At 50.3% G+C, this 24,064-nt stretch overlaps 2 protein-coding genes across 2 annotated transcripts in view; one reads left to right on the top strand and one right to left on the bottom strand.

The window, feature by feature from the left end:
• Positions 1-4,897, top strand: part of ATP6V0D1 (ATPase H+ transporting V0 subunit d1) — a 38,377-nt gene extending 33,480 nt beyond the window's left edge. The window contains exons 4-8 of the mRNA XM_081274192.1: positions 428-507; positions 3,624-3,701; positions 3,825-4,001; positions 4,099-4,176; positions 4,282-4,897. Of these exons, the coding sequence (XP_081130318.1) occupies positions 428-507; positions 3,624-3,701; positions 3,825-4,001; positions 4,099-4,176; positions 4,282-4,443 (575 nt within the window). The 3' untranslated portion in view covers positions 4,444-4,897. The remainder of the gene's footprint in view (positions 1-427; positions 508-3,623; positions 3,702-3,824; positions 4,002-4,098; positions 4,177-4,281) is intronic.
• A 515-nt stretch (positions 4,898-5,412) lies between these two features.
• On the bottom strand, positions 5,413-10,981 carry HSD11B2 (hydroxysteroid 11-beta dehydrogenase 2). Its single transcript, XM_081275333.1, has 5 exons — positions 10,621-10,981; positions 7,053-7,265; positions 6,750-6,935; positions 6,521-6,658; positions 5,413-6,330 (listed from the first exon to the last, which is right to left on the bottom strand). The coding sequence occupies exons 1-5, from the start codon at positions 10,883-10,885 to the stop codon at positions 5,936-5,938; spliced, it is 1,197 nt and encodes a 398-aa protein (XP_081131459.1). The 5' UTR covers positions 10,886-10,981; the 3' UTR covers positions 5,413-5,935.
• Between the last annotated feature and the right edge of the window lie 13,083 nt (positions 10,982-24,064).

Below are 24,064 nucleotides of genomic sequence, written 5' to 3'. Positions count from 1 at the left end.
GCTGGATTTCCAAGTGTGGGCACCAGGTCCTCCTAGGGGATGCAGAGAAGTGGGCGTCAGGCCCTGAATCCACAGCTGCCCCTGGAGAAGAGAAAGGAGAATCTCATGGCCTCTTATGCAAGCCTGTCTTTGGCATGGTCTGAACTTGGGTCTGTCCCAGCAGCGATTAGATCATGTTATGGCTGGCCGCCTCCTTTATAAATCAATTTTAGGAGCAAGGAGGCAGGAAAAGCTCAGGTCAGTGCGCATGGCCCAGAGTATTGCTTCTGCCACTTCCAAGGCAAGTATCTCAGGCTGGGTTGGGCGCCCCCCAATACTTAGCTCAATGGGCCTTATGGTGGGGCCCTCTGGGCCCTGCAGAGTTATTGAACATCATCAGGGCTTTTGCCTCTTTCCCACCCTTCACATCCATGTCTTTCCTCCCCAGCGGCTTTTTTCCAGGACTGCATCTCAGAGCAGGATCTTGATGAAATGAACATCGAGATTATCCGCAATACACTCTACAAGGTATTGCTGCACATGAGCAGTGAAGGATTAACCTGTTGGTGGGTGGGGCTGTGGGTATGGTAGGATGGTGATTTATGTGAGGTTTTGGGAAGGACACAGCTGCACCAGACTCTTATCAGCTTGCTCTCTTGTTCCTGTGATGGGTGCAAAGCTGCATGGAACAGGCTCTCCATCCTGTGGTGCCTGCGGCAGGCTCAGATAAGATCAGCAGGAGTGGCTGGCACTCTACCACTTGGCCTGTTAGAGCTGGCTCCTGGACTGCTGGTCTCCCAGCATTTAGGAGGGTCACAGGCCACTGCTCAGACCGTAGCCCTCAGACCTACCCTATCTCAGCTGTTGCCAGCCAGGACAGGTGCTTGAACAAAGGCAGTGGTATGCTCGGTTATGGTAGTGGGAGGGGAGCAGCCAGGTCTTTTTGAGCCTTTCAGGTTCCCAGACTAGAGTCATGCCACATCCCACCTTCTGCTTTCCACTAGGCGATGGCTGATTCTGGGGATAGAGGATGGACTGGGCCAGCACTGCCCTGGTCCAAAGAGATTAAGAGCTAGGGACCATTAGGGATATTTGGGACAGGCTGGGCTCTGGCTGTGATGAGGTACTGAGCTGTAGTGCCAAGACTCTTGATGGACTATAGTCTGGAACATGGATCAGCAGTGGGCAGTCCTTGAAGTGGAGCTGGGGATGACCCTGGCCAAGGGACTTGCTGACCTAACCCTGAGAGCATGTGTCTGTCTAGTCTCCATGGTAAGGGTCCTCTCTTTCTCTGATTGGAACTGACTGGATAACATTTGGCACAGCCTGAGTCCAAGTGCCCTAGTCTGCCTGGAGGTCATGATGGTGCAGGGAAATGGTATACACAGAAGGAAAGCACAGAGCACAAACAGGTGGGAAGTGCAGGTTACACATAGACAGTGGGAGGTGCTAGAGGAAGAGGCAGCACAGGGTCAAGTCACCCAGGGCCTTGAATGCTAGGCCAAATGTTTGAACTTTATCCCATGCATAAGGTCAGCTAGCAAAGATTTCCAGCAGAGTAATGTACTCAGAGAGCCCTCTCTGGCTATAGTGTGGAGAGCACATTAGAGATAGGAAGATCATCCTCAACTTTCATCCTCAGGACTACTCTAGCAGTCAGTAGACATTATTGTCATCATTTATAAAATGAGAAAACTGAAGGCTCAGCAAAGTAAGGTGGTTGTCTGAAGCCACACAGTAAGTCACTGGCAGTACCAGGGATCACACCTGGCTCAGCCTGTTTGCTAAAGTGAGGACTCTCATCCACCCTGCGAACACGGAGGCCAGCCAGCCTAGGCAGCCAAGAGAGAGAGAGAACACATTCCTAGTGTGCACGCCCACCCAGCTGGCCTGTTGCCGGTTCTTTGCCCTGAGACAGGATAAGGGGTGTGGCTGTCCCCCCAGCCTCACCCACACCCTCACTGGGCCTGACTGGTTCTAGCTGGAGTCACCTGCAAGGGCTGCCCAAGCATCAGCTCATAAACACTAACCTAACACTTTGGGCTCTGTGCCAGGACCTCCTGCTCGTCAGGCAATGTCCCAGCCCAATGACCACAGATGGGAGATTAGGTGGACCCTTAGCCGCCTGGCAGGTGGGAACTATAGGCAGCTGGTACAGCAGCCATGGGCTGGCAGACTCCAGGAGACAGGGTGTGGGGGAGAGGTGACCTTGGTACCTGGGTCTTACCAGTTTCTTTAGCTACCCTACCCTTCAGAGGAGAGTCTAGGCCTATCCTACCAGCCTTCTCAACCCTGGGTTCAACCTCTCCAGGGATTGATACAGCTTGGCCAAGCAAATAGGTGGCAGCTGGGCATGGAGCCCAAGACCTGGCTGGTGGCTTCCCCCACAAATAGGAACTGTGGGCCCCACTGGAGTAGGCCTCAGGATTTCAGCACAACCAGCTAGACTGGCCACAGGGAGGGCCACAGGGGACTGACTAGTGGAGGGACTGAAAAGCAACACCAGGCTATGGTAGAGATTGGGAGCTGTCTTTATCCCCAGGCTGTCTGACTCCTGGCAATTCTCTGACCTGGATTCTACTCTTCTTCTGGGCTTCTTATTCCTGACCTGTTCCAGTCCTTTTTTTGTTTGTTTGTTTCTTCCCTCCTGTGACCCTACTGGTCACCCTCAGGCGCTTCCCCAAGCCCAGCCTGTCCAGTGTTGCCAGCCAGATTAAGCCTGGGTCCTTATGGAGTTCTGAGTCTTGGATCCTTTCTCTTGGAATAGTGGAGCCTGAGGGTCCAAGTCCCTTCCGTAACTTAGCAGAATTGGATCTACCCTGTAAAGTCAGAGTCTCTGTGACCACGCCATAAAGATGGGACCCCAGGGCTGTGAGTGAAGAGTACCCCTGCAAGAGAGCTACCCATGGGGTCTGCAAGACTGTGAAGAGGTGTGGGAGAAGAAGCCTTTATAAGCTAGTATTGGGAGGGACTTGGGACCTGGGATGACCTGCCCTTTCCTTTTGCCCAACAGATCAAATTTGCCTGGGCAGGAAGTGCTTGTTCCCACCAGCAGCCTACATGCCCAGCCATTGCACTGGGAGGCTGACGTCTACATAGGCAATAACCATCCTTCAGCAGGAACTATATTGACAATTTGGTTCCTGCTTTGTGATGCTTAGGGGCTGGTGGGGTGGGGGCTGGTGTTCTGCAAGGTAGGATGCAGCAAGGGCCCAGGGATTCAATTCAAGCCATCTCTTTGAACTCTCAGGAGTAACCTTTGCTCCATAGCCCATGGAAACCTTTCTGAGACTCAGGAAGAGGAAGTTTGGGAGATTTGGGGAAGAGGAAGGCAGAAGTGCAGGAAGAAGAGGGAGGTCCCTCTGAACCTGGCTTTCTGTGAGATGAGGGGGTGGGAGACATGCACCCTGAAGCAGACTGTTGGTCAGAAACTGTTCTGTCACTCCTGGGTAGAAGGCAGTGGGCTTCTCCTGCCTGCTGATTAACTATTAGAATTGCTTGATATTTTAGGAGCTCTGCCCTAAAGTTTCCTGACCAATCCCTATCATGAAAGGGGCTGAGGGGAGGAGGGAGCTGTGAGTAGGGACTTAACAAGCATCCAGAGTCTCCCTGCTTGCATTGAGGAAGCTCCATGCTCTACACAGGCCTACTTGGAGTCCTTTTACAAGTTCTGCACCTTACTGGGCGGGACCACAGCTGATGCCATGTGCCCCATTCTGGAGGTGAGTGCCTGCCCACCCTCCTGCCTGCTGGTCCCCACTAGCCCTGGGGGAAGTTCTGCCAACTGACTGACTACATCTTCCTCTTCCTCCCTTTCTTTTTGTGTTTTTGCACTTGCCCTGAAGTTTGAAGCAGACCGCCGCGCCTTCATCATCACCATCAATTCTTTTGGCACAGAGCTATCCAAGGAGGACCGTGCCAAGCTCTTCCCGCACTGCGGGCGCCTCTACCCTGAGGGCTTGGCTCAGCTGGCTAGGGCTGATGACTATGAGCAGGTCAAGAACGTAGCCGATTACTACCCAGTGAGTACCCTGGCTGGGAGGATGGTGGGTAGACCACATATCCCTCCAGTACCCAGCAGCACTCTCATGCTTGTGCTTCCCCCAACTCTTTGGCCAGGAATACAAACTGCTTTTCGAGGGTGCAGGCAGCAACCCTGGAGACAAGACCCTAGAGGACCGATTCTTCGAGCATGAGGTAAGCATGGGGCTCTTTCAGGTCCTGCCTGGCATAGGGAGGGGTTGGTGGCTTAAGCCTGAGTCTGGCCATGGCCATGTACACCACACCTGCCTTTGTCCTCAGGTGAAGCTGAACAAGTTGGCCTTCTTGAACCAGTTCCACTTTGGTGTCTTCTATGCTTTTGTGAAGCTCAAGGAGCAGGAGTGTCGCAACATTGTGTGGATTGCTGAGTGTATTGCCCAGCGCCACCGCGCCAAGATCGACAATTACATCCCTATCTTCTAGCATCCTGACCCAAAGCTCCTAAGTGCAAATGTGTATATCTGTGTGTGCTGTGACAAAGCCCATGGCTCACCTGCCTGCCCTGGGGGCAGGTAGCACATTGTCCTAGGGGCTACCCAGCTTTATTGACTCCCTCTGGGACTGCTTTCAGGCCTGAAAAGGGGCTGGGCACCTCCCTCCTAACCAAGAATGGACCAAGACCCCCTCCAGAGCAATGAGGTCCTCTCAACCCTATGTTTACAGCTACTGACATGTCTGAGAAGCATGTAGTCACTTTCATGCCCCGTCCTAACCTGAGAACCTGTGGGAGCAGTGTGAGCCTGCTGTCTTCTCTGAGGGTCACTCCCATAGTCCTGGAAAGGATAGAGTGTGTATATGTGTGTGTGTATGTGTCCCTGGGGCATGGAGGAAGTAGCTCTGCCCCTCTGAGACAATAAAACTGCCCTCTTTAAGTCCATTGTCTGCTGCCTCCTTTGGACCCTGATACCTCTCCAAGACCCCCAACTTCCCTCAAAACCACACCCTTGCTGAGCCCACCACTGCAGTCAGCAGCCCAGATTCCTCAGGATCAGGGAAGTCCCTGGAGGATAGCCCCTTCTTCTGCCGGAAGTTCAAATTCAGAGATGGGCCTGGAGAGCTGGGTCTTGGCCCTGTTGGACCCACATGCCTCCCTAATTGCTTTACTGAGCCCTATAACTCCCTGCCATCATGATTATTCTCCTCAGTTCACTATGAGGAAATCCAGACCTAGGGATAAATTATTTGCCTGAGGTCAACAGAGGAGGTAGGGTGTGAACCACAGAATGTGCCAGGGGAGCCCAGTCAGGCCTGTGCCCAGAGCCCTGGCCCCCATGCTGAGCCCCAAGAGCTCCCCAGGCTGTTCCCAGTCTGCTAGGCAGCCACACCCTATTATCCAGGCAACCAGTCACCTCCTCCAAACAGTACATCTCCCCCATTCTAGGAGAAATAAAATTTTGTCTTTATTTAAAAAGTAGCAATTGGGCAAGTTGGGTATGCAGTTCCTTATGGCTTGGGGAGGGAGGCTGGGCTTCCAATTCTTGAGTTGGTCAAGAGACAGTTGGAATTTAACCATGGATTTGCAGCACTGAGGCACGGGTGCTGAGAAACAATCCTGGAGGAGTCCCTAATCACCCAGTCACACCTTAGTTTGCAGAGGTACTATTTGCAGGGTCCTGTCAAAGGCTACAGCTAAATTGTGCACTAAACTCCCCATTCAACTGGGTTCTCCAAGCTGAAGGGTGGAACACTGTGCCCAAGAGGTGTCTTTGTAGGCTCATGAAGCAGTAGAGAGGCCCAGAAGCTCACTGGAAAACCTCAGCCTTCTGGGCCTGGACTGGGCATCTGCAGTGGGTAGGGCTGGGGTGGTTTAGGCTAGGCTCTAGGATAGGTTTCGGGGGGTCATAATAGCCAGGGAAGAGCCAAGGGCTCACAGAGCCTCCTATGCTGGAGCAGCTAGGCCTTATATACACAGAGCTCACCGAGCTGCCACTGGGGAAGGGTTTGGGTTGGGTTTTAGGGCCTGGGGTGTGTCCTGGCCAGGCCGCAGTGCTCGGGGAAGACAGGGATTAATGAAGAAGTTCTGCAGGAAGCGGCGCCTCAGGCCCTCTGGCAGGTAGTAGTGGATGAAGTACATGAGCCCCACGCCGCGGCCTGGGTAATAGCGGCGGCGTGGCTGAGCTGCCAGCAGCGCGTCAGTGATGGCATCGACAACTGGGCTGAGGTCAGGTAGGGCCAGGCTCAACGAATGCAGAAACTGCCCATGCGAGTGTTCGATGTAGTCTTCACCGTAGGCTTGCAGCAGCTCTTGGGACAGGTTGGCCAGTAGTAATTGCTTGCGCTGTTCCCATTGGCTCACATTTCTCACTGACTCTGGGGAGCAGGTAGCAAGGTCAGAGGGAGGTTGGCTAGGAAACCAAAGGCTAACAGTCTATTTAACTACGTTTCCTCCAGCCAAAGCCAAGTCCATTCCTCAGATCTGTCCCTGCTCCTATAAGACTATGCCCACCTGTTTCCCTGTACCAGACCCCATGCGTGCCCCATCCATAGCTCCGATCCTCACCTGTCTTGAAGCAGCCAGGCTGGATGACACTGACTTTGATCCCCCAGGGAAGCAGCTCACAGCTGAATGAGTCCATGAGCAATGCCATGGCTGCCTTGGAGGTCCCATAGGCTGCCAAGCATGGATATGGCATGTCTCCTAGGGATAAAAGGGGCACAGTGAGGCAGCTCAGTCTTTGCCAGGGTTTCCCCAAATCCCTATCTGCCCTCCAGAGGGGGAGGGCTCTCACCTGCTGGGCTACCCACTGTTACAATGCGACCCTTTGAGTGGCGTAGGAGCGGCAGGAGGCCCTTGGTCAGCTCCAATGCACCAAAGAAATTCACCTCCATGCAGGTGCGGAATGTGGCCACTGGAGATAGCTCCACGTCGGCTACTATGTCGTTGAAGCCTGCATTGTTGACCAGGCCCCACAGGCCTGCAGACATGAAGGCAGGGAGAGAAGCCTCAGGTCAGTCCAGTAGCAAATATTAAATCCCTGTCCCTTTCACACCCGCCCAGGCATGCCCTACCCTGTGGAGCAATGCCAACTGACCAGTGCTGGTGGTGTGAGCCCTGGTGAACTCCAGCGCACGTCTAATGTCTGCTGGCTTAGTCAGGTCCATCTGCAGCAGCCTTAGGCGAGGGGAACAGCAGGCACGCAGCTCTAGGGCGCCGGGGCTATTCAACTCCAACACGGTGGCCAGCACCGTGAAGCCCATGGCGTCCAGTTTCTTGGCCGTCTCCTTGCCAAAACCAGAGTCGCAGCCTGGCCAGGGCAGGGCAGCTAGTGAACTCTCTTGGTGACCCAGTCCGGCCCCAAGACAACCCGAAGATCACTGGGGTCTGGGTGGGATCCAGGCTCTTAGACACTCAACTCAGTATTAGCTAACAGCCTGCTCTCCTTCCCTATATCCACTTCTGGTAGGCTTTGTCCTTCTGTGACAGCTATCATTTTCCTATCTCCTGATAGCTACCCCACCAAATGTGGCTTTTGTCCCCAACTTTACAGAAGAAACTGAGTCTTAGTAATGCTAATTTGCTTCCTGAAATTACGTAGCCAGCACAGAATAAGGTCAGGATTCTATCCCAGGTTGCCTGAGACCCTGCACCATCCCTGATGTCCTCCTGCTTGCTTGATGTTAAGCCATAGCTCGCATGCAGTTACTGTAGAGCTTCCCTTCCTACCTGACTCCCTACTCTGAGAACCTTGCCCTTCCTTCCTTTAACTGGAAATTGAAGCAGCATCCTCAATCATTTAGTCCCTTCTAGCTCACTGAATTCATCCTTTCCTTAAGTAGCCAGAGGGATTTTTCCAAAAATGATAATCACTCTGTGGCTGAAAACTTTCACAAGGCTCCCCAGAGTCCTCAAGATGAAGCCCAAGCTCTCTGGTATCATCCATCAGGCTCTGTCCAACCTGAGACTCTCTCCAATCCCAGTTTCAACTATTGTTTGAGGCTCTAGGTAAGCTGGAAACATATCCTCACCTCATCCTCGGCACCCTCCCGCAACCCTTGCAATTCCAATCATGACAACAGTTGGGTCATGATTTTCTGAACCCCAGAAAATATTTTCTGAACCCCAGACTATCTGCCCCCAGAAAGGGAACCAAGGTAGATTGAGAACAGACTTGCATTTGAATCCCTTCCTAATCCCACAGAATATGACTGGACATCAATTACCACTGTTGGAGGCTTAATTTATTCTGGTTGGTATACAAAGAGAAGAGCCACCAGGTAGGGCCAGTGAGGGGGTCTGTGGGTACCCCATAACCCCCTGCTTCTTGATTCTGATTCTGGCTCTGTGGGTAGCCAGTAAGGGGAGGGGGAGGACCAAGGAAGGAGAAGGCCCTCCCTTATTGTCCTGCTGAGCAGAAAAGCTGCAAAGCAGTTCTGCTTGCTCTGAACACTCAGTACCCCTCATTTCATCCCTATCCCCTCTGCTGAGGCAGGGAACAAAGCTGGGCTGGGGGCTGCAAGTTGGGCTTTGTGCAGTTGGGCGCCCACCAACTCATGCTGGGGAGTCCTTCAAAGGCAAGTCTAGCTCGGGGAGGAGAGAGGAAAGGGGGAGGGGAAAAGAGTTTTTTTGGGGGATCATGCCTGCATACATTTTCCTCAGCTCCCTCCCAAAGCAGATAGGCCCTCCACAGGAAAACTAAAGCCTCCCAGAACCTCAGCGATGGAGTCCCAACATAGTCACCTACATTTTACACACCTTCTTACCAGCATACATTACACTGGGTAACTCTGCCTGGATGTTCACACACAGGCTTACCCCTGTCACCCATTAGCACATGAGTTTGCATATAGGTACCCAGCCCAAACCCAAACCCATAGCAGAACTAATGAAGTAGTTTTTGGCAAGCAGTGAGGGGTGGGTGGCAGCACTGGCAGGCATAAGACACAGTGCTCTGAGGTAGGGCAGGACCTGGTCACTTAAGTGTCTTCTAGCCTGATCTTGACTGAGGAAATGCCAGATGTGAAGGCATTGGGAAGGCAGGAAATCAGTGCTACAGGAGATGGAAGCTTTGCAACCAGGGATGGAGGGAATCCAGGTCTCAGGGGGCAGTCCTTCTCTCACCTCTCTCAGCCTAAAGGCTAGGAGAATCCACAGCAGCATCATAAAAACCTGAGGTCAATCTCAGGAAAGACTGCCCAGTAGGGCCTCTAATACCTGCAGATGGCCTGGGTCCTGTTGAGGCAGCTCACAAACTAGAAGGCAGGAGGAGATCTGCCCTGTGCCTGAGGGCAGAGCCTATAACTTAGTTCCTGCTTCATGCTAGGAGGATCTGATGGCTTTCTTTCCTCAAACCCCTGAAACTTGGGTCTCCTGAATCTTCACACTACACCCCAAATTGGGTCTCTACTATTTGGCCTGAGCTCTACTCCATTTCTACCTCTGCTAAAGCCCAAAGCCCTCTAATCAGTTTCCATCACTCCCCACCTCAGCATAGTCTAGCTTCTTACCTGCTATCCAAGGCCTCTTCCAAGGAAATCTTACGTCCCATAACATCCCTGTAGCCAGACCGGTTATTGACTGTCCCCTACCCAGGTCATACTTATTCTTGCCTTAAACCTTTGTTCCACACCCTTTCTCTGACCCAAGACACCTTTCATATTTCACCATTCTCCCTGCATCCTCTGAGACCCAGCTCAAGGATTTCCTCCAGAGTTCTCCCAGTCCCATTTATCATGCAGGACCCCTAATGGGTCTCTGAGAAGCCAGTTTGCTAGGTGTCCTCAGGACAGGCCCAATGCAAGAGCCCAGAGTACCTGTCCACAGCCTTGTTGGTTGAGGGAGAAAGTAGGTTGTTCCTGTCCCCATACAATGGGCCAGTGCCCCCAGGCCTTTCTCCCCATCTCCACTTGTGGTTGAGCACCTCCTTTTCCTTCCCTTGCTCAAGTGATGGATTTATTCCCCATTCCAGACCAAGAAAATTCAGTCAGGCTGCCAGAGGCACCTGAGCCTTGTTCTCCAGGACCTCTTTGGGCATTGAGGACCAGGCAGGATGGAGGGGAGATGCGGGGTGCAGACTCTTGCTATCTCAGAAGGTTGCCGGTAGGTGGTTAGACCTAAGAGGCAGCTGAATGCCCAGTTTTTCCTCATGGTGACCTCAAGATTTTCTGAACTTCAAGGATTCCAGTCAGTGCAGTTCCCTTCTAAGCTCCTTCCTCTGCCCCCAGGGAACAGAACATGCGTCCCACACGACGTCCCACACGGAGATACCAGGCAGAGTTCAATGGATGACTGACTCTCCTCCAACTTGTGTCTTCTGAAGTCCCTCAGAGCTCTATTCCCTGCTACACGACTGTTCTTTCACAGGGGCACACAGCATAAACTCCCCAAACTCCAGAAGGTTCCCCTTTTCTCAGTCACGGTTTCCTTTGAGCACCTGCCTACTCCCTAGCTCACTTTCTTTCCAACACTCCCTGAAGCGGCAGGTAGTTTCCCAGATTTGGGGAGGTGCTCAGCGCTTCCTACTTGGCTTGATCCCTAACACCCAAGGGAAGGGGAACTCTCTCTCCTGGGCTGGGGAGCCCGCCTTGGCCATGCCCATGGGGAACCCTCTAGGTGTGCGGTCCCGCCCTCTAGCCTGGATTCCCCGCACTCCGCGCACTCACCGGTGATGAGCACCGCGCGAGTGGCCACCGGCAGGCGCAGCGGGCGCGCCAGGCGGGACAACGCGATCCAGCCGGCGGCAGCCAACACGGCGAGTGCAGCCGGCGGGGGCAGCAGGCGCTGGCACAGCCAGTCGAGCGCGGCCAGCAGCGCCAGCGCCGCCAGCAGCGGGCGGCCCAGACGCAGGTCTGCGCGCAGTAGCTGCAGCAGCGCGCGGGCCGCCACGAGCAGCCAGGCGCCGCCCGACGGCCAAGGCCAGCGCTCCATGGCGGCTGGGCCGGGGCGGGGCGAGGGCTGGACTTGGGAGCGAGGAGAGGGACTCGGGGCCGGGACGCAGGGTGCAGGGGTACACCAGATTGGGGCGGGAGGGATACTTTCTCTGCTGGCCCTCGGACCCAGCTTATAAAGAACCCCGGGGGCGGGACGAGGGCGGGGCGGAGGCGGGGCGGGGGTGGGGCTTTTCTTCACTTCACGCCCTGCACCCCCCGCTGGGCAGGTGTTCCCCCACCCCCCGCCCACCCTTCCCTCCCTCTCCGCCAGATCCGCTTTCGAAGAAGCCAGAACAAAGTCCTCAATTGCTGCGCGAGGAGGAGACTTTTGCCGCGGGCTGAGCTGAGTAAAGGGCTCATGGGCCCAGCTCCTGTGCTCTGCATCCTCTCACCCCTGAGACCCCACGAACGCACCCAGGCCCATGAGCCGCCGCGCCCAGGTGAGCACATCCTGCTCACACTTGCTCGGGACACCTGAGGACAAACACAACTTCCATTCAGGCTCTCCACATTGATAGTACCGCCGTAGTCTGGCGGAATTCAGCGGCGAACCAGTCCGCCCTCGCCTGGCCACTGCCTGCCACACCCGCATCAGCACACCGTGTGCGGCGAAGGTCCCAGGCATGCATGCCCTAACGCACACTCACACATGAGTAGCTTGCGGTCACAAAATCCTCCTGGGGCAGGGGCTGAGGGAAGAGAGGTGACCTTCCCTCCTTCCTTCTTCCCTCCAGGACCAACTCTGGGGATGCACAAAAGCCACCTCATGCCACTCAAGTACATGTGTTTGGGGGGTGGGGTGGGTGGAGGACCAGAGGAAGCTTCCAGGTCTTACCTGTGCTCCTCTCCTCCCTCCCCCTGCAAGAGCCAAGTCAATGGGAACACCCCCAGAGTCAGTGAGTGCAGCCTCTAGGACAGGGTGGTCCCTGCCCTTCTCCCTTGAATCCCCAGGGGATAAAATAAGTGGTGTGTGGGTGCATATCCATGCCTGTGTGTATGAAGGTCCTCGTTTGTGTGTGGCCTGGTGCCCCCCTGCACACCCCTGTGTGTGGCACCCTGTGTCTAGCTTCATGCCAAAGCTCTGCCAGGGACTGGGAGTTGGTGCCAGTACCTGGGTGCCAGGCCTTTTGCTGAGGAGAGAAAGTGCAAGCCACTGCAGAGGGGATCCTTGTCTCCCTGTGAGCCTCCAGGCCTTGCCCAGTGCCTCCTGCTGTTCTCTTTAGGTCCTGGGAGAAGATTATAGACTCCTTATCACAGCTCCTAACCCTGTTGCTCATTGTCTCTCTCTCTCCTGCGCCCAGGCTCTGTGCCAGGGTTCTATGAAAATGCCCCCTCCAAAGCCTTCTCTGCACCCAGAACTGGGCCAGGGAGATCACAGGGAGGGGCTGGGGGCCAGGCCAAGGAAGAAGCTCTGAGTGGAGGACCCATCTCTGGCCAGATCCACTCCTCTTCCTCTACCTTTCCCTCCTTCTAGAAGTATGGATGACAGACTAGACCTGCCCTAGGAGGCAGGAATTTCCTGGGGAGGGTGTGTACGCCTGACCTTGGGTACATTTACCTTGTGTGCCTGTGTTTGTATGTACTTACGTCCATGGGGCTCCATGGCTTCTCTGTACCATGTGGTTGTATGGTTCCCTAAGCCATGATCCTCTCTCTCTCTCTCTCTCTCTCTCTCTCTCTGTGTGTGTGTGTGTGTGTGTGTGTGTGTGTGAGAGAGAGAGAGAGAGAGAGAGAGAGAGAGAGATAGATTAAGAGACAGAGATATGTGTGTTTCTGGTAACTTCCTCTTCTCAAGTCTGGGTCATCCTGCTTCTGGAAACTCAGAGAAATATACTTTATCCAAATCCACTGACTCTTATTGCCCTGTATGCATAGCCCAGGCTCAGAGGTATATACTCATCTTGGCCTGGCTTCCTGCTCTGAGCTGTAGAATGTGCATTGGTCAGAACATCCCACCCCTCCCAGTTCTAGCCACCCCACTGAGAATCTGACTATAGTTTCTTTAGCCTCAGACCATTAAGGCCTTCCACTTGGGAATCAGAGAAGGAGATAGAAGGGGGTATCTTGGGGAGTTTTCAAGGTCAAGGCCACATAGATAGTGCTAGTGCTTGCCAGAACAAAAATGGAAGGGTTGGGGGATGGAGGCAGATAAGAAAGGTGAAGGTGAGACTGAGAAGCAGGGTCCTACCCTGTCTCTTGAAGGAATCATGAAGGACTTTGATTCATCAGAAAGACCACGGTGGGGAGAGACTGGTTTAGCCTTTGGATATGGAGTATAGGATCGCTAAGATAGGAAGGGGGTATTTTCAGTTCAGCTTCTAGGACACTGTGCCACCTCAGGTGGAACCAATAGCCTTGTGAGATCTCAGTTGCAGACTAGATTATCTGCCACATTATTATACACCTTCCTAATTCATTTCCTTCTTAGACCAGGAGGCCATTCTTCCTTCTTCCCAAGATCTGTGCTTCAACCTTCTGTGGCCTCCTTGGCCACTGACCCCTTCCCCTCATCAGGTGGAGGTGTTCTAGAAGTAGAGGGTGGTTCAGGCAGTCATAACTGGGAGGGGCTGGCCCAGCCCTGTCTGAGGCTGGTGCCAGGTCGTGCCTGCCTAGGGGCAGACAACCAGCCTCTGCCAGAACCAGGAGTCTGGGCTGGTTGGGGCCTCCCAGGAAGAGAATTGAAGGGGGGCAGAGGGCAGGAACCCTCACAGATAAGGTGAGGCCTGGGAGGAAAGAGGAATGAAGGGCAACCAGAAGGAAGGAGCCCCTGGAGCCACCCCGCCCCAAATCCTCAGCTCACATCTTCCTTAGTCTTTTGTCCTAACTCCCAACCTGTCAGAAACTGCTTAACCCTTAGCATGCCCCAGGATTTGGAGGACTCAGGGTCCAGGGCAGACTGGCTGGCTCTGGTCTACTCTGGCAGAGTCCAGCAGCTCACTGGCACCATCTGCTGGCCTATTGGGAGGGTACAGCTGTGAAGGGATAAAGGCAATGAGCCCTGGATTTGAGGATGAAGGAACGGAAGTCCCTAGTTGGGGGTGCCAAGTGGCAGTCTCCAAGAGCGTTCATACTATATTCTCTATCCTGGGTTCTTGGAGCCAGGCACTCATTTATCACCTCGTCCTTCCTCTGTGGTCCAGCTCAGAGGCAACAGAATCCCAAGGAGCCCTGCATTCTGCTCACATCTGACATATGACAAAGGGGCTCCTCTTCCTGCCAATGGCCAGTCCTTGCACGTGCTCTAGATCCCATCATGCCCCCTCCTGTAGGACAGCAAATTTATTTATTTAGTTAGTTTTTCCAGTACTGAGGGTCAATCCCAAGGGTCCTTTACCACTGAGCTATATCCCTAACCCTTTTTATTTTTTGAGACAATCTCACTAAATTGCCCAGACTGGCTTTGAACTTACCATTCTCCTGCCTCAGCCTCCTGAGCCTCTGGGATCACAGGCCTGTACCACCACACCTGACAACAAATTTTTATTGACTTCCTAATGGATTCGGGCCCTGTGCTGGACAAATGGGACAGGGTGTCTTGCTGAAGACAAGAACAATAAACAACTGGCTGTACCCAGCAGCAACTCTGGCTCTGGCCTCTCCTGTTGGTAACCTCAATCCTAGAGTCCTTTCCTCAGGCATTGTTCTCACATGGTCTCCTTCTTTTCTCAACCACATTTCTCTAAAGTTGTCAACAATCACTTTCTCCTCTTTGCTCCCCATCCTGACCTCACCAGATGTCACCACTAAATGACCTTCTAGTCACCAAATCCCACAGACCCATCTCTGTCTTCTAACTTGGCCTCCTTGAAGCCTTTGCCCTGCTGGCCTCTTTTGATGGCCCCAAGCCCTGTCTCCTCTGCACAGCCACTGTTGCTGGTTTCCTCCTACCTCTCTGCCTCTCCTTGAGCCTCCTTCACCAGGTTGTCCTCCTCATGGTGAGCCTCTGGCTGTGGAGATCTCATGCTCTTCCTGCCCTGCCATGCGCACATCTTGCTTACATGCTGGCCACACTTTCGGCTCTCCAACCAAGGTCTCCTTTCTGCCCTAGATGCCTCCCTTGGACACACATAGGCCCCTTGCTCTCAGCATGTCCAAAATTGGTCTCATCATCTTTCTGAGTCCTGGGAGCCTCCTCCTCCCCACCATCTTCCCCACCTTCATTCCGTGTGTTGACTTCCAAACCTCTTACTCTATCCCAAGTCCTGGGTTAAGTGCAAAGGCCTCACAATAGTACTTTATAATAGGTCTCATTATCACCATTTTACATGCAAGGGAAGGAAGGCAACTTGGTTGTTAAAATTAATTCCAAAACTTGTTTCTTTACAATTTCCATCAGAGGCTTCCAGAGACTTAGAAAATCATTCAAGATCTCGGACTCGACACTGGATCCACCTGAACATCCAAACTCAGGTGTACCTGAACTCAAAGTCTGTGCTCTTGAGAACTGTTAGTGTGGAGCTATGTTTGCCACATGCATGGCCTCTTAGACTTCATTCTAAGGGCAAAGGAGAGCTTGGGATGATCTTCAGCAAGACACCCTGTCCCATTTGGCCAGAATTTGGGGAAAGCGGGAAGAGTGGAGGCCAGAAGTCTTATTACTACATCCACATGAGGGACAGGAACCAAGGTCTCATTTAGAAACAGCCCAAGGTGTTCACATACATGCCAGGGCTGAGGCCAGAGGGAACTGAATGCTTGTGGATTCCAGCACTTCATACATGTGGCATGGGAACCCTGGAGGTTGCCAACTTACCTCCGAATGCCCTAGGTGTGAACTGAAACCCCCCATTTTTTAGAGGTATCCCATCTAGGCTGAGCACCTTGAAATCAGGCCCTTTATTACCCAGGAGAAGACAGTAAGACACAAGAAGCCAGGAGTATCATTTGGGTTTTTAAACTGTGTCTGGCACCTCTGAATTCTTTTCCTTTCCCCAGGATTAAAGGCAGATGTTTAGAGATTAGGGTCCTTGGAGGTGGGAAACAGTTCGTGCTCTGCAGTGTTTTCTGGACCAGCCTCAGGGGAAAAGCAAGCCCCAGCTGAGAGCACTTAGGGGAAGTACTTGGCTGACTCTGGGTGTGATCTGTCTTGGATCCTCCAGTTGAGATTTTGAGGATTAATAATCCTCTTTCACATTTATTGTGTGTTTGCTGCATGCCAGAAATTTGTGGTCAGCTTGCTTGTACTTTATTTATTTTCCTTACACACATCATACCTCTGAAGCAGGTACTTTCATTAGCTCCTTCCCAAACATAGGACATAGACTCAGAGAAGTTAAACTCCATGCCCTAGGTCACCCAGCCATCCAAATCCTATTCTCCTAACCATCAGGCCACACTGCCCCTGGCCTGATGGCATTATTTAGTGAATGGCACCCGGGTGAAAGACTGTCAACCTTCCTTTATTTGCTTCTGGATTAGAAACATGTCTCTTCAAGGCAGAATTAAAGCAACTTGGTTGTTAAAATTAATTCCAAAACTTGCTTCTTTACAGCTTCCATCAACCCTGATTCAGGCCTTTTCTTGGCAGAACAACTGCAAAAGATACAAAAATTAGTTTCTGTTGGATGCCTGGTGTCATTTATTTGCATATACATAATTCAGCCCCACCCCTGGTGGCTAATACCCCCCCAGGGGAAGCTGAAGCTGTTTTCTGATTGCTGGTGGGGAGGCTTGTGTGTGTTGTTTTTTAAAAATAAACTGAAACCAGATGGATGGGGTTTTGTTCACAGCCTTGCCTCCAATTTTCTCCAGCGAATTCCTTGAAAAGGCAACCACCTATGAACGGTGCCTGTGCTCTGGAGGTCCTTCACCACTGGTATGCAAATAGCCAGTGGGGTTGGTATTTCTAAAAGAGAAAACAAAAGGGAGAAGAGAAGAACTCTGTGGCCCAGGGACTTTCCAGGTAGAGCCCCAATTTTAGTTCTGCCCTCACTCTCTTTCCCCCTCCCTTGAGTTTAGGGTAGGCTAAGGGGGCAGGAGTCTTAGACTAAGATTGAGACAAAATCACCTGGACCAACCCCCATGTACACCCCATTTTTGGCACTAAACGTTGCCATGAGATTCCAGATCTCTGGATGGGTTGATTTTTAGCCTCAGGAGTTATCTCCCCCCAAAGGGACCCATAACAAGTCATACTTCCATCCTGGAAAGGCAGACACTCAAAGTGATTATTGAAATATTTTTAACCAATGGCCAATTCCAGAGCTTTGTAATGCCCAGGAGCCCCCCCCCCCCCATTAAGCGATTCTTTGTTCAGGAAGAACAGGCAAATGTGTGCCCATTGGTCCCTGTGCCAGGGGGTTAGCATTTTTCTCTGGAAAGTGAATTGGGCATTATCATAGTCAGGTAGGACCTAGTCCCCAGGCAGGGGAGAACACTTCTCAACCCTGACCTTCATTCCTAGCTCAGAACACTGTTCTTTTGGATTCTGAGGGTTTTTTTTTTTTTTCTTTTTCCTTTCAGATAATTGTGTCGGGTTACATAAGGTTTTGAGATATGAACACTCAAAGAAAATTCCTCTGGGAACAGGTCTGAGAGGCTCCAGGCGCAGAAAGTGCTTTAAAGTGTTCAAAGAAAAATTCAGGTGTCTCAGCCCTCCACAATTTCTGAAGTAAAGTAAATGAGAGTAGCCAACAACTTTGCATGCATGTACTGTTTCCCATAGAAATGAACAAGCAAAAAGATAGATTTCATGTTGAAAGAAAATCCCTCGCTCTGGGAGCCCTGCAGAACCCAGCAGAGGTCATTTTCAGAGTGGGCAGCTTGGACAAGGCTGGTAGAAATGGAAATCGTTAGCAATCCTGGACCTCTCTGTCTCTCTTTTCCTTTCTGTATCTTAGGTAACATATGTAGTAAATACAAACCTTCAGTTTTCTAAGAAACATAAAATAAAAACTGGATTACTGGCAGAAAAGCCTTAAACTCTTGGTTCCTAGGACTCTGAGGGCACATTTTCCACACACCATGATTTTTATTTCATTTGCCTTAGAGGAGTGGCCCTCCAGCAGCTCTGTTGCATAAGGTGCTGCTGATTCCAAACTCCTTGTCCCCAACTGGAGACATACAGTAGGTTTTATCTAGGTCTGAGAAGAGTTCTGGAAGGGTGACATCGCGTTCCAAGTCACACTGGTTATAGTCAACAGGAGAGCTTGCCAGAGGCTTCTCACCAAGGAAGCAGAGGGAATATTTTAAATACCAAACAGCACTTTTTGCTTAAAGCACAAAGTGGTCATAAAAACCACTTAACAAGGGAAAATTAATGGAAGGAAGATGTCTTGAATGTGGGGGGGGGGAGCTTTACAAAGGACATGGAAAGAACAGATTTTACTATGTTGAAGGGATAGTAATATAGGAGAGTCTTTTTTCTCCTTTCTGTGCTAGGGTTGGAACCCAAGGCCTCACATATACTCTCACTGAGTTACATCTCCAGTTCAGAAAAGTAATTCTTTTTGGTATTGGGATAGAACCCAGTGGCTGTCTACCTCTGAGCTATACCCCCAGCCTTTTAAAAAAAAATTTATTTATTTATTTATTTATTTATTTTTTTTGAGATAGGGTCTCACTAAAGTTGCTGAAGCTGGCTTTGAACTTGACATTCTCTTGCCTAGTCTCCTAAATGGCTGGAATTAATAGGTGTGTGTCACTACTCTTAGCTCCAAGAAACTCAATTTTACCCAAAAATAATTCAACAAGTGGCTATTTACCAAAGATTTCACAGAAGAATTCTTATAAGGTATACTGTCCTTTCATTTATTCATTCCTTCTGTCCTTCAACATGCATTCATTGAGTGCTTACTGTGTTCAAAAAGAATTTATTGAGTGCTTTTTAAGGAAAGCAGTAGTGAGTAAGACAAATATTTTCCCTCCCCCATGGTACCTCTTGCTGACTGGCGGAACAGCCCTGAATCAGATCATTGTACTGTGGAGAAGCCACCGACAGAAGGAACTAGAAAGGAGAATCTCTTGATCTGTGGGAATGAGGGCCTCTTCTATTCTGGGGTCAGAGAAAGCATTCCTGGAGGAAGCAATGTTTCAGGTAGTGTGAGCACCAAGTGCAGGTTCTGCTGGCTCAGGCCCAGGGCAGGATGAGCCAGCTCACCTAGGGAGTCTCCTCTGGCAGTTCCCAGAGTCATGACAGCCAGCTTGGGATGAAGGGAACCCAGTTCTTCCAGGAAAGGAAGGGCAACCAGAGAGGTCACAGAGATCAGCTAGAGTGAGGAGGCAGGCAAAGTTGTGGTGGCTTTGGGGCTGGGGATGTGGCTCAAGCAGTAGCGCACTCGCCTGGCATGCGTGCGGCCCGGGTTCGATCCTCAGCACCACATACCAACAAAGATGTTGTGTCTGCTGAGAATTAAAAAAAAAAAAAAAAGAAGAAAAAAATGAAATTAAAAAAGTCAAAGACAATTAAAAAAAAAAAAGTTGTGGTGGCTTTGATTCTAATTTCATGGTATATGGGAGTATCTTGCTGGGCATGGTGGGCACATGCTTGTAATCCCAGCTATCTGAGAGGCAGAGGCAGTAGGAGTATCACAAATTTGAGGCCAACCTCTTCGACCTAGTGAGATCCTATCTCCAAAAAGAAAAAGATCTGGGGATGTAGCTCAGTAGTATAGTGTCACTGGGGAGCAGGGAGAGCAGGGGGTTGTAAACAGGAAGTAAAATAATTAGCCTTGCTTTATTTTCAAGACCACCATAGGCTGTGAAAAGAATGGACTGGTGGGAGTGGGGATAGGAGCAAAGAGCCCCCAATGGTTGCAGGGAGACTGTTGTGCTGACCAGGGCAACAGATGCTGGTGGCCTTATGGAGAAGCCAAGTGATTCATCTAGGGCCCATTGAAGAGGAAGGACACTGTGACCCAGACAAAGCAGATCCAGAGAGCAAGAGCTCTGGTTACCCACCTCCCACTGAGGCTAATTTGATAATTAAATTTAATTGCATTCATTGATGAAATGGATAGCATCAGGGAATGGACAGGGAAGGTTCAGATTATACACCAACGACTACTCCTCCTTCATGTGATTTATCTGTATGGTCAATTTTCAGGCTGCATTACAATGCTGTATAGCAGCTATTGGTACCCCCACTTTACATACAAGCAAATTGAGATTTAGAGAGGTTGGGAGATTTGTCTAAGGTCACCACCTGGTTGGTGACTGTCAGAGCTGGGATTGAAATAGGTAATCGCTGATCTGCCCTGGCACAGGTGACAAGTCCCAGGAATCCTGCCAGTACACTAACTCTGATTGAGAACCTATTCCTGGCTCAGGCCCAGGGTAGGATGAGCCAGCTGTGCCTGCCCAGGAGTCTCTGGTAGTTCCCAGGAGTCTTGTAAGCCAGCTCTCAATCTTCTCACTTGCGTGCATTCAAGCCATAAAAACACAGTTGGCCTTTATCTCCAGTGGCTGGGGCTTGTCTACTCTGGGCAGACCTGTCCTGCTAGTCAGAGGCAACAGCTCTGGGCAGGAACAAGCCCAAGGGACTGACTTCTGTACCAGAAAAATGTGTCTCGTGTTTTCATAGAAATTGGCCCCCCAGGGTAGTGAGGAGAGAAGTTGGGACAACACTCCCAGCAAAGGGAAGCCTGTGGGAAAAGGCCTGAGGGTAAAGCAAACACTGCTGGTTCCAGTAGCTGATGTCATCACTGAGGACAGAGGTGGGCTATGACCATGGAGGACAGAAACTGTCTGAGCAAGGCCTGGGAAGCCATGTTCCAGCATTTCCAGTGATCCTAAAGGCAAAGGGAGCCCTGGAGGTATAAAAAAGGACTAACTAATGGGGTGATGTTTCTGCGTTAGGAAGAGTTCTGTGATACCCACCTACCTGGGAAAAGGCAGCCTGTAGTATTCCTTAGTCAGTGATACCCTGGGGAGTGTCAGCTTCTGGACTGGAGATCACATGATGATGATAAAATCAGAGAGAACATGATGGAGCTCTCAGTGCCTTTAGATAGCAGACTTGGGGGGAAAGGATCTTTTTCTGAGAGACTGGCCTGCCATCACCCAGAGGGACATGGAGGGACTCTAAGCTGTCACTTGTTTTTTTGTTTGTTTGTTTCAAATGAAAATAACTGTAACTTGTTATATGTAGGTTCACTTACTTCTATTTGAAACTCACTGTAGCCAGGAGTGGTGGTGCACATCTGTCATCCCAGTTGGGAGGCTGAGGCAGGGGGATTGCAAATTCAAAGCCAGCCTCAGCAACTTAGTAAAACCCTGTCTCAAAATAAAATTTAAAAATGGGGCTGGGACCAGATACCATCAATAGATGAATAGATAAAGAAAATGTAGTGGGGTTTTATGCAGCCATAAAGAAGAATGAAATTATGGCATTTGCAGGTAAATGGAAGGAACTGGAGAACATCATGCTAAGTAAAATAAGCCAAACTCCGAAAATCAAGGGTAGAAAGTTTTGTCTCATACGCAGATGCTAGAGCAAAATAAAGGAAAATAGTGACAGGGGAGGGTGTTCAGATATCATAGGGAAGCTCAGGAGAGTAGAAGGAGATTGAGAGGGAGGGAGGAGGGGGGAAGAAAGACAGGAAAGGAATGAATTCAACAAAATTATGCTATGTGTATATATAAATATGCCACAGCAAATTCTGCCTTTATATATATAAAACACTGGTCAAAAATAAACTATTAAGTAAACAAGTGAAAGAAAGACCAGTAGAGTATAGGAAGGAGAATAGGGAGAGGGAGGAGGAGATAGAGAGGAATGGGGGGAAGATGGAAATGGAATAAATCAAATTCCTTACATGTGGGGCTGGGGATGTGGCTCATGTGGTAGCGCGCTCGCCTGGCATGCGTGCGGCCCGGGTTCGATCCTCAGCACCACATACCAACAAAGATGTTGTGTCCGCCGAGAACTAAAAAATAAATATTAAAAAAAAATTCTCTCTCTCTCTCTCTCTCTCTCTCTCTAAAAAAAAAATTCCTTACATGTATGATTTTGTCAAAACAAATCCAGCTATTATGTATAACTATAATACACTAATAAAACAAACAAACAAACAAACAAACAAATAAAAATGGGACTGGGGATGTAGTAGAGTGCCCTTGGGTTCAATTCCCAGTACTACAAATCAAACAAACCCGCTGTATTTGTTTCCCCTTGCTGCTGTAACCAATTACCACGAACATAATGCCTTAAAACAATACAAATGTGTTTGTTATTGTTGTTGTTTGTTTGTTTTTTGGTACCAGGGATTGAACTCAGGGACCCTTAACCATTGAGCCAAATTCCCAGCCCCTTTTTGTATTTTATTTAGATACAGGGTTTCACTGAATTGCTTAAAGCCTCGTTAAATTGCTGAGGCTGTCTTTGAACTCATGATCTTCCTGCCTCAGCCTCCTGAGCTGCTGGGATTACAGGCATGGAACACCATGCTTGGTTCAAATGTATTATCTTATGCTTCTGGAAGTCAGAATTTTGGAATGGGTCTCACTGAGCTAAAAAGCCAACGTGACAGCAGGTTGTTTCCTTCTGGGGGATATAGGGAAGCCCATTTCCATGCCTTTCCCAGCATCTAGAACCACCTGCATTCCTTGACTCATAGCTCCTTCTTCCATCTTCAAAGTGCCTTTACTACGCTGACCTCTGTTTCCATCATCACATCTTTCTCCTACTCTTACCCACAAGGGCCCTTGTGATTACCTTGAGCTGACTCAGATAATCCAGGATCATCTTCCCAACTGAGATCTTTAACTTTATCTCACTGGTAAAATCTCTTTCAACTTGTAAGGTAACATACCAACAGGTTCCCAGGGATTAGGGCATGGACATTTTGGGGAGGAGGCTGTTATTCAAACTAATATCCACTTTAACAAATAAAGAAAAAGAAAGATCAGCCTGGCATCTGGGAGGAGAATGGACTGGAAATAGGTAGACTGATGTTAGGGAGACCAGACAGGTGGTTGCTGTAAAGATCAGCAAGGAAGATGCTGGTGGTCTGTCTAGGTTGGAGGGGAAGACTGGACATAGGACATGTTTCAGAGGGAGGACAGCCTGGTTTAGGGGGCTATCTGGGTTAGGTGGGCAAGAACTAGAGATACCTGAGTGTAGAGATGGGCTGGTAGGGAATGTGACAGTGCCCTTTGGGGGGCCCAAGGGGCAAAGCAGGTTAGTGACAAGGACAAAGAGGGCATATAGAGATGTGTTACATCTAAGACACCCTTGGGACATCCAGGAGAGGAGCCTTAGAGGTAGATGGATCCACAGACTAGAGGGCTGTGATTCTTGGGATCCTCTCCTTTTATGGGCATACATGGACTCACCCTTCACCTTGATTTTTTTTAAATAAACCACACTATGTGTATTCCTTTTTTTTTTCCCGGTGGACACATCTTTTATTTTATTTTTATGTGGTGCTGAGAATTGAACCCAGCACCCCGTGCATGCCAGGCGAGTGTGCTATCGCTTGAGCCACATCCTCAGCCCCTCACCTTGATTTTTTGAGTCACTATCTCTATTTGATCCTAAGTTTTCTCCATTTCCAGATAAGAACTAAGAAGACATCTTGTTTCTGAAGCCAGGGTAAACTTGATATTTATTCTACGTGGAGTTTGAAATTTTTTTGTTTTTGTTTTTCTGGTGCTGGGTCTTGAACCCAGGGGCACTTAACCACTGATATATATTTATTTTGAAAAGTGTCTCGCTAAGTTGCTTAGGGCTTTGTTAAGTTGCTGAGGCTGGCTTTGAACTTGAGATCCTCCTGCTTCAGCCTTCCTAGCCACTGGGATTACAGGCATGCGCCACCATGCCCAGCCTCAAGTTTGTGTTTTATCAGTATTGAAAACATGAATTTAAATTATACAGAGGTTAAGTCATTTGCATGAGGGCCCTTGACTGGCTCATGACAGAGCAGGAAGAGTTATGTCACTTTCATTGCATGCTTGTGACTTAAACATTTTAGAGATACGGATGTTTTCTGTCTCTATTTGCCCATTCTGAGCAGATAGCCAACTAACCCTACTCACCATTTTGGGGCCCTAGAGATATGGAGAAGATGGCAGCAAAAGACTCATCCTGTCTTTTGAAAAGGACTGAGTTCACAGGAGGATCCATTCTGAGTGTCCCCAGAGAAAAGGAGAGGGGGAGCTTTCAGGCAGCCCAGCTCAGCAAGGAGAGGGAAGCGAGTCTCAGACCCTGGTGTCTGTTCCCTGGCAGAGCCCAGAATTG

The sequence above is a fragment of the Spermophilus citellus genome (assembly GCF_964194105.1).
Source record: "Spermophilus citellus genome assembly, chromosome: 18".
In the NCBI taxonomy this organism is placed as follows: domain Eukaryota; kingdom Metazoa; phylum Chordata; class Mammalia; order Rodentia; family Sciuridae; genus Spermophilus; species Spermophilus citellus.
This window is presented reverse-complemented; position numbering and strand designations above follow the sequence as displayed.